The sequence below is a fragment of the Papaver somniferum genome, unplaced genomic scaffold, assembly GCF_003573695.1.
Source record: "Papaver somniferum cultivar HN1 unplaced genomic scaffold, ASM357369v1 unplaced-scaffold_115, whole genome shotgun sequence".
Taxonomy (NCBI): Eukaryota; Viridiplantae; Streptophyta; class Magnoliopsida; order Ranunculales; family Papaveraceae; genus Papaver; species Papaver somniferum.
Genome location: NW_020620492.1, coordinates 1188398 through 1198647, shown reverse-complemented (window position 1 = coordinate 1198647; position 10250 = coordinate 1188398). Strand labels below are relative to the sequence as shown.

At 39.9% G+C, this 10250-nt stretch overlaps 1 protein-coding gene across 3 annotated transcripts; it reads right to left on the bottom strand.

Annotated features, from left to right (window-relative positions):
* Positions 1–440: 440 nt before the first annotated feature.
* Positions 441–8141, bottom strand: LOC113329140. Of its 3 annotated transcripts, none has more exons than XM_026576098.1 (9): positions 7771–8141; positions 7258–7513; positions 6970–7173; positions 1865–1954; positions 1661–1783; positions 1251–1554; positions 1092–1142; positions 765–935; positions 441–665 (listed from the first exon to the last, which is right to left on the bottom strand). In XM_026576098.1, the coding sequence occupies exons 2-7, from the start codon at positions 7510–7512 to the stop codon at positions 1096–1098; spliced, it is 1023 nt and encodes a 340-aa protein (XP_026431883.1). In that variant the 5' UTR covers position 7513; positions 7771–8141; the 3' UTR covers positions 441–665; positions 765–935; positions 1092–1095. The 3 variants fall into 3 exon arrangements, with proteins under 3 accessions (XP_026431883.1, XP_026431884.1, XP_026431882.1); XM_026576099.1 differs by having other exon boundaries at positions 441–676; positions 885–935; XM_026576097.1 differs by having other exon boundaries at positions 885–935.
* Positions 8142–10250: the final 2109 nt, after the last annotated feature.

Genomic DNA, 10250 nt, shown 5'->3' with positions numbered 1-10250 from the left:
CGCCTAAAACGCAGTCCCAATAGCCAAAAGCCGCCCCTAATAATCAGTTAGGACGGAAAGCTGTCCGTCACATGTACCCCGGTAACAAATAGTATTTCGGACGGTTTTTCTTTTTAGGGACGGTATAACATCCGTCCATAAAACTTTGGGTGGATTTTGAACTTATGTTTTCTTGACGGCTGTAAAACCGTCTTTAGGTTCATACACGGTCCCACTAACTGAATTTGAATTTGGCTCAATATAGACGGTTCTCTAAACCGTCCCCAGTAGCTGATTAAATGAAAAGCCGTTCCGATTCATTTGACGATATTAATTCCGACGTACCCTCTTTCCGGCAAGACACCCATAAATCTTAGAACACAGTAAAATAAGAGAAACCAAAAAGATTCCATATTCTTAAAACCAAGTTGTTTACAAAAGAGGCACTCATAAGCAAAAAATACACAAGTTAAGAGCTGAAACTTCTGAAACTCTTTACATTCTAAGACATTAGATGGTGTATATATACTTATCCACAGCAAAAAAAAGTGTATATATCTACTTTACTGCAATTAGTGGTGATTCATTTGATGAGTGCCCTTTTGCTTTTGGTTATAAATCATTTGATGCTTCCACAGCTTTCTTGTCCCTGCGCATTAGTTCCATTCCATAGCATCCAAGAAATCCTGCACCAAATCTATCGAAGTTGTTACAAATGTGGATCACTCGTAGATCGATCTTACCAAATAACCAACCAAAAAAAAAAATATGAACTCGCTCCAAACCATTTTGTACTAGTTAGGTCTACACAGCTCCAAACCGTTCCAAACTTATTATGCAGTAAAAGAGAGCCGCATCCACTTTAATTTATTTGGAACAATTAGTAAAGTAGTAATGCATAATACCTGATCAAGTCCTTCGTTGTTCGGGTTTGGTTGCAGTTGTTCCCTTAACATCTGAAAATAATTTGAAATAAATCTCACATTCAGCAGGTACATTTGAAAACTATAAACTCATAATGGTAAAGTAATTAGTGGTGCAGTTGAAAACTATAAAACTCACATCCATTTTACTTTACTAGGCACAATTAGTAAAGTTATAATGCATAATACCTGATCAAGTCCTTCGCTGTTCAGGTTTGGTTGCAGTTGTCCCCTTGACATCTGAAAACAAATTGAAATAAAAATCACATTCAGCAGGTATGTTTCAAAACCAGAAACGCATAATCTTTATTATTCGTTGAAAGACAAAGAAATGGAACTGTTACATACCACCAGCTTTATCAATGCAGAAAATTGTGTCTCCAGTTCCAAAAATTCTTTTCGTAGCCATTTCAAAATCTTCTTTGGTAGCTGTCAAAGCCTGTCTAAGCCTGTCATTTTCACTTTGTAACTCCGCAGCCTTACTGAGTGATGCGTCATCACCCCAGAATTCTTTTGGTTTCACGGTACCAAGACAACGAACCCGACCTCGTTTGTCAGGTCCCAACACAGCAGAAACTGCATCACTACGCCCAGATAAAACGACTCCTGAACCTGGTTGGTTAGCCTGCTTCTGGATTTCCACCATCCTAGCCTACAAATTGATCAGGTTAATTCAAAATTAATACCAGTATGAATTGCGAATGAAATGTTTGTCATGATTCATTTGGAACAAAAGAACAACGATCATAACAATATACATATTGCTCAGCTGCAACAGGATCCATCACTGCTTCTGATGGGTCTGATGTTTTGCTTCTCTTTGAACGTGTCACCTCAAATATGTCAAGCCGTTCAGGGAATTTCCCTAGTTTTGCTTCCAACTGTAAAGAAAAGATCTTATTATGTTGTATAAGACATATGAAAAGACACCCACACAGATTCAAACTTGACATAAGATTTACCTCTTTCGCATACTCCATATGTGGCTTAGAGCCACCAGTGTGATGGACAATTTGTTTGGCTCTGTTTTCTTCATTCTTAGCAGCTATTTTCTATAGCAACAGAAATTAGTACCGCTCATGATGCCTTATTGGTGTAGGATGTTAGTACTGGAAACGGAAGAAACCACACATAGATAAAACTTCTCAAAGGAAGAATATGATTATTCAAAAGTCTGTCCTCTTTTTCTTTAGACGAGGACATATATAGGCCTTATTAGGCTTTAATGACAATATCTTCTAAGATTAATGCAAATAAAAGGAAATCTACCCAAATACGATATCATGCAAGATATCTCTTATTTCTTAACAAAAATAACAAACATGCAGATATTCTTGCATGGTTAACGAATATTCTTTCGCTGATCTCTTCCTTTCAAATAAGATTCTGCCATATCTTGCACTACATCATTCTCCCCGGGAAAGAGGAAATTCGCCCTCGAATTAGGCAGGTTAGGAAGATCATCATCGGACGAGTCGCCGTGGTAGGGAATTAGATGACGCACATTGAACACATCAGCCGTATGAATATGACTGGGAAGCTTCAGACGGTAAGCATTGGTGTTGAGTTTTTCGATTATTTCAAATGGACCAACCTTGCGAGGACCTAACTTGTTGTACGTACCCGCCGAAAAACGTTCCTTAATAAGCACAGCCCAGACGAAATCACCTACCTCAAATTCAACATGACGACGATGCTTATCAGCGGCCGTTTTATATTTGGTAGAAGAAGCTACCAAATTTTGAGCAGCAATCTCATGAATGTGGTGAAGATTCTCCACTAACGCATCCGCAGTGGTATGCACACGTTGTAGGTCTGGAACCGGTGCTAGGTCGAGTGAGGAACGAGGGTTAAACCCACAGACCACTTGAAAAGGACTAAACCCTGTGCTTCTATGAATTGCTCTATTGAAAGCGAATTCAGCTTGAAACAGATGTTGATCCCATTGCTTAGTGTGAGACCCAACCAAACTACGAAGTAAATTCCCAAGAGAACGGTTCACTACCTCTGTCTGTCCATCCGTTTGTGGGTGATAAGCGCTGCTGAATTTTAGCTCCGTACGTAACAATTTCCAAAGGCACCTCCAAAAATGACTAAGAAATTTAGAATCACGGTCAGAAACGATGGATTCCGGAAGACCATGCAGACGGTATACATGTCTGAAAAATAATAGCGCCACATTAACCGCGTCCGTAGTCTTCTTGCATGCTACAAAATGTGACATCTTGGAAAATCTGTCAACAATAACAAAAACAGAATCCATTCCTTGTTGAGTGCGCGGCAAACCGACGACAAAGTCCATACTAATATCAGTCCATGGCTTTGAAGGAATTGGTAACGGCATATAAAGACCCGCATTCGTAGCTGACCCTTTAGAGATCTGACAGACGTGACAACGGGAGACAAATCGTTGTACCTCCTTAAACAGACGCGGCCAAAAATAGGAGAAAGAGATCAGTTGGAACGTTTTGTCACGACCAAAGTGACCTTCGTTATGTATCTCCTGGATGATCTTCAATCGCAAGCTACAGGACGGGATGCACAGTCGAGTACCCTTGAAGAGAAAGCCGTCCAGCAAGGAGAATTGTGGATTATTGCCTGCACGTACAGCTTCCAATATGACAGAAAAATATGGGTCTGATTGGTATAATGTAGCAAACGAGTCAAACCCCAATACTTCCGTCCGCAGGGATGTTAAGAGGCTACGACGACGACTCAGACCATCAGCCACACGGTTTTGACTACCAGCTTTGTGTTTGAGGACGAACGTGAAATCCTGCAGATAGCTAGCCCACTTAACCTGTCGTGCATTCATCTTGTCTTGATTACCTATGTGCTTGAGAGCGTCGTGGTCAGTAAACAAAACAAATTCGGAATGAATCAAATAATGACGCCAGTGCTTGAGAGTCTGTATGATGGCATAAAACTCCAATTCGTACGTGCTATAATTACGCTTGGCTCCATTCAACTTTTCACTGAAAAAGGCGACCGGCTTACCTGTTTGGCTTAAGACGGCACCAATACCAACCTTAGAGGCGTCTGTGTGAACTTCGAACGGCAAAGAAAAATCGGGTAAAGCTAAAATAGGAGCCGAACAAAGCTTCTCTTTGAGCAAGATGAAGCTTGCTGTTGCCTCTTCTGTCCATGCAAATTTACCATTTTTCATGCAGTCGGTGATTGCCGCTGCTATCGTGCTAAAATGAGGAATAAATCTCCGATAAAAAGACGCAAACCCGTGAAAACTCCGAGCCTCATGGATTGTTTGGGGGCAAGGCCAAGTGCGTACAGCATCAACCTTAGACTCATCCACCGAGATGCCATCCTTGGATATGACGTATCCGAGAAACAGAATACGATCCGTACAAAAAACACACTTCTTTGGAGCAGCAAAAAAATGTTGTTGGCGTAAAACTACTAAGACCTCACGAAGATGACATAAGTGACAGTCCAAGTTAGTACTATAAACCAATATGTCATCGAAATAAACGACAACAAACTTACCTAGAAATGGTTTTAATACTTCGTTCATTACGCGCATAAATGTACTAGGAGCATTGGAGAGACCAAACGGCATCACCAACCATTCATAAAGTCCTTCCCTTGTTTTAAAAGCGGTCTTCCATTCATCTCCTGGCCGTATACGAATCTGATGGTAGCCACTACGCAAATCCAATTTACTAAAAACTGTAGCACCATGAAGCTGGTCAAGTATATCGTCCAACCGAGGAATAGGAAAACGATACTTTACCGTAATCTTATTAATAGCACGACTATCCACGCACATGCGCCAGGTACCATCCTTCTTAGGAATGAGCAACGCAGGAACTGCGCAAGGGCTGAGACTCTCCCTGATAAGGCCTTTGGCTAATAACTCCCCCACTTGTCGTTGTAGCTCCATATATTCTTTTGGACTCATGCGATAATGAGCTCGATTAGGAAGCACTGAACCAGGCACCAAGTCTATCCGGTGCTGAATAGCTCGGGAAGGAGGTAAACCCTCTGGAAGATTATCTGGGAAGATATCCTCAAAGTCCGATAATAGCTCCTGCATACACGCCGGAACTTCCATAGCAGCTGTAGACTCAAGAGAGAGACCACACAAGAGTAACACCATCCCTTCAGTGAGCATCTCGTTCTCAAACGGACGCCAAGAAAGAAAATTGGAAGCCACGGAAGAAGCAGGTACGTTGACTGTCATATTGGCAGGAACCAGGGTAACACGAGTATGCTTAAATATGAATGAGTATGTGTTCAGCTTACCATCATGAGTCACTGCCCTATCGTATTGCCATGGTCGACCCAACAGCAGATGACAGGCATCCATCACCACGACATCACACCACACGGCATCTTCATAGACAGAACCAATTGAAAACTTCACAAGGCAACGTCTGGAAATATTTACCTCGGATCCCTTACTAAGCCAATGAAGGGAATATGGGCTAGGATGTTTTTCTGTGGGAAGCTTGAGTTTCCGAACAGCCTCGTCAGACACCACGTTTTCACAGCTGCCGGAATCAACGATCAAACGACACACCTTTCCTGCAATGGTACACGTTGTCTGGAAGATGTTCTTTCGTAGCCATGACTCGTCAGCGTCAGCTTTAGGAGTAAGAAATGAACGACGGTAGATCATCAGACAGTCACCTTGGTCACCTGGCAGGAACACCTCATCGAACTCAGCTGCTGTCTCTTCCGCATCAGCAAAGACATCAGCAGTAGTATCCACTTCTGTAAGCAAAGCCTTACCCGGTCTTCCAGCCTTGCGACACTCGTTTGCCAAGTGATTTGGATCTCCACAACGATAGCACTTAGGACCAGACTTCGTAGGCGTACTAACAATCGGTTGAGCGGAAGCAGTATGAGAAGAAGAAGTCAGAGGACGGCCAGTTGCTGCCCGAATCGACTTACGAGATAGTTGTTTCTCCAATCGCAAAGCACGCTGATGAACCTCGGACACAGAATAATAGTCAAACAGATTAAGGGTATCTTGAAAAGTCTCTCGCAAGCCCCCTAAGTATCGATAAACAAGTTGGTCTTCGGTGTCTGTAATACCTGATCGTGTGACCAAGTCATAGAACTCTTTTGTATATTCATCAATTGACCGAAAACCCTGACGAAGATTTTGTAAACGAATATAGAGTTCCCTTGTATAGTTAAAGGGTAAAAAGGCCGAACGCATGCACTTTTCAAGCCTAATCCAGGAAGAAATAGGAGGTTTACCTTTCTGAATTCTAGATGCTTTCAACTGACGCCACCAAACAGCAGCCCTTCCGCGAAAGCGCGTAGCCACAAGCGAAACCACTCGATCATCAGGAACCCTCTTAAATTCCAGAACTTCCTCCACGGTAGAGAACCAGTCTATACAATCTTCCGGTGATAAACCGCTACCATGAAACTCAGGAATCTCTATGCGGAATGACGATTCCCAACTCCTAGAATCACGCTCACGCCCAGCAAAGGGGTTTTCAGTATCCGTATCGTCATCTGTTCCATCCGAATTGGATGCATCCGTAGGAGGACGACGGCGCTCATGTCGTTGTAACAATGTTGCTACTTGACCGGCGAGCTGCTCAACCGTGCGTGATAATTCATCATATCGAGTTCTCTCCATCACCTCCTCAACTAGAGCTTCGCGAGGACCACCCTGACCTCTACCACGAACCATGTTGGAAGGATCGATACCCAGATTCTGAATACCAATTGGTGTAGGATGTTAGTACTGGAAACGGAAGAAACCACACATAGATAAAACTTCTCAAAGGAAGAATATGATTATTCAAAAGTCTGTCCTCTTTTTCTTTAGACGAGGACATATATAGGCCTTATTAGGCTTTAATGACAATATCTTCTAAGATTAATGCAAATAAAAGGAAATCTACCCAAATACGATATCATGCAAGATATCTCTTATTTCTTAACAAAAATAACAAACATGCAGATATTCTTGCATGGTTAACGAATATTCTTTCGCTGATCTCTTCCTTTCAAATAAGATTCTGCCATATCTTGCACTACATCACTTATGTTTGTAAGACTTTAATGACACGAGACATTTTAAACTTACTTGGTTTTCCTCTGATTCCCACATTTCAACCAAGGGAGCCCACTGACTTCCCACAACACCTTCAGGTCGGTGAGCAAGATTTTCTTCCCGAGTTCTATTTACGTCGAATCCTTGTTTTTTCATGTTACTTTTGTGTGCCTTCCAGGATAAATTCAGTTTGTTGATGATTTTGTCATCAAGTATTTCCGGGTATTCAAATATATGCTAAAATAAATGTAAATAATGTCATTGTTCGGTAATGTATAAATCAGCATTTGAAGGTAAACAAGAAAAAAGTTCTTTGAATACCTTAATTTCTTGCGTTGCTGCCTCAATTCGAGCAGGAGCCATATATTTCCAGTAGGATACTGATAATGGCAACATACGGCCATCTTTAGCTAAAAACCCAATGTAATGACCCAGGTGTTTTCGGGTTTCCCCGGTAGGGCATCCACAGTACAACTCCACTTGAACCTTGTCTCCATCTTTGAGATCATTTAGGAACCCCAACTTCCCTTTACCTCGAGCTTTCTTTGCACGCGGCTCCTGGTGATTATCCTCCATCCTACAACAAACAGAATATCCCAAGAGAACCAATGTCATCAATGTCATTACCTGAAGTAACAAGATATTAACAATATTATGACCATTTAATAAAGCAGAATATCCCAAGAGAACCAAAGCCCCAACATTTAACAATATTATGACCACAATTATACTATTAAGTTACTTATGGAACAGTTTAGGACCAGACATTCAGACATAGTATATGCATCAATTTTTAAATGTACAAATATTGAAAGGAAAGAAAAAATATCGTACCTGGACTATGTGGGCCTGGTATAAGCAAAGACAAAATCATGTTAGGCTGCTTCATGCATTCCCATGGAGGTAAATTGTATGGTATAATCATCACATGCCATGTGCTATGTGGATTTCTCATCGAGTGATATGGACTAAAACCATCAGTTGCTAGACCTAGTCTGATATTCCTTGATTCAGCGGCAAATGACGGATTCTTATCATCAAAATTCTTCCAAGCTTCAGAATCAGCTGGATGTCTCAATACCCCATCATCCGTACACACCTTTTTATGCCATATCATATTTTCTGCAGTCTTAGAGCACATATACAACCGCTGTAGCCTTGGCTTCAAAGGAAAGTGACGAAGAATCTTAGCTGGTGTTTTCCCTTTTCCATCTTTGTAACGACATTCTACATCATCAGCGGTCTCCTTATAGCAAAGCATACAATCGTTTGGACATGCATCAATTTTATTATACGACAATCCCAACTCTGAGAGCATCTTCTTACATTGTGTGTGGTTTGCGGGCAAAGTGCACCCATCGGGATCCTTATGAACCCAACTTGGTAATCCTAAGAATGACCGTACACCATCTTGGTAATCCTTACCCCACCGATCCTTATGAACCCAACTTTTATCCATGCTTTCTACAAATTAACTAAGAAACAAACTTAAAATTAGTGGTAACCAGCAGCCACACAAGCATACATACGCCACACACCCAATAGAAGAAGAAAAAATTGCAGCGTGAACATGAATCAGTTGTGCAACAATAGATGATAGCAGATATATAAAAGTAGTTCAAGTAGATGCTCTTATGAGAATAGTTCTTACTAAACAAACAAATATTTAAGAAAACCATCAAATCACAATCAAAGAAGATGGTCCAAGGAAATGAACAAATGATACCATTAACTCCCTCATTTATCACTTTCTCAAGTCAGACTAAAAATATCAAAAAACACCAATTAAAAAAAAAAAAAATCAGCCAAACAAGAAACTAGCTTCCAAGGTTTCTGAAACATGCCTAGACCTTCTGATAATGATATAAAACCTGTCAATAAGCTATCCCTGTATTAGTTCATTTCCATATTCCTAATAGTACAGGGGAATCAACAAATAAATAACATTTTACCAACTAAATCATGTTATCATATATCCTTGCATCTGAAAACATACCAATCATAAACACTCAAGTACCCAAACAGATGATTTCAAATCAACGTGAAGAAACCAATTTAACTAAATACACAATTATAATGAAAAATTCACAAAATCACCTTCGCAAAATGGAACCCTAAAATCCAAAATCGAGTAGAAGAAAGTGAAGATTTAGAGTGCGAAATAGAAAAAAAAAAAAGAGAGAGAGGCGAAAGGAAAATATAGGTTTACGTTGAGCGGCAAAGTGAAATAATTTGGGGCAAACTGCGGGAGTTCTTTTTGGGGGAAATTGAGAAGGCAAATTTTGTCCACGTGTTATGTGACGAACAGATGTCATCACTATTCATACAAAATGGTGGGGTTGACGAAGTAAAATGTGGAAACTAGCTACGGCTTATAAAAAAACGGTCCAGATCTACTAGGGACGGCAAATTAAAAACCGTGTCAAATGGTACACAATTATGGACGGTTAGTCAAAACCGTGCAGAAAAACTAACACTTCCGACGGCTCAACTCTAACCGTCCTAACTGATACCTTGTTGGGACGGCTCCAAAAATTTGGCCGTCCTTAGATCCATTTTTTTTTTTTTTTTTTTTTTTTTTTTTTTTTTTTTTTTTTTTTTAAGAATACCAACTCACAATGGATATATGTTGTCAAAAACATATACCAATTGTACTCTAAAAAACATACAGAGATTTTTTGAAACTAGCTTCTACCCAGAATCGGTTTATATGGAGACGAAAATCAACCGATTATCCATAATCGGTTTATATTGGCATGAAGGTAAACCGATTGTGGGTAAATTTTCTCTTTTTTATCTGTGAATTATGTGTTGTTAAACATCAAATAAAATTAAAATTCATTATATACTCAAGTTAATGAAATGAAATCGAGTAGGATTTCATACTCATTTTATGATCGAGTATTAACTGGAAAAAAAATGGGTTAAGCAGAATCGGTTTTTGCACGATACATATGTAAAAATCGATTCCTGACATTGCACAACAGGAATCGGTTTATAATAATGCTCATGTAATCCGATTCTAACAAAAAAAAGATACAAAAAAATTGAGAACAACAATCGGTTTACTCGACACACATTTAAAATACGATTCTAACAGTATACATCAACAATCGGTTTTTATAAATGCTAATGTAATCCGATTCTGGTTCAAATTTCTCGAACCAGAAAACGTATCAAGGACAATCGGTCTTTGTCGGCATGAACATAAACCATTTCTATTTGCAATCGGATCACATATACATTAACGTTAACCGATTCTAATAAACCATGAAAAATTTGATTTCAAAATTTTCAATTTTTGAGCAATTTTA

Excerpts from the sequence above, each read along its gene's own strand:
- LOC113329140 (XM_026576098.1), bottom strand. The coding sequence starts at position 7,512 with ATGGAGGATAATCACCAGGAGCCGCGTGCAAAGAAAGCTCGAGGTAAA. Across the intron at positions 1,955-6,969 it reads GGGAATCAGAGGAAAACCAA|AAAATAGCTGCTAAGAATGA; the intron begins GTAAGTTTAAAA and ends CTGTTGCTATAG. Across the intron at positions 1,555-1,660 it reads CTGTTGCAGCTGAGCAATAT|GCTAGGATGGTGGAAATCCA; the intron begins GTATATTGTTAT and ends ATCAATTTGTAG.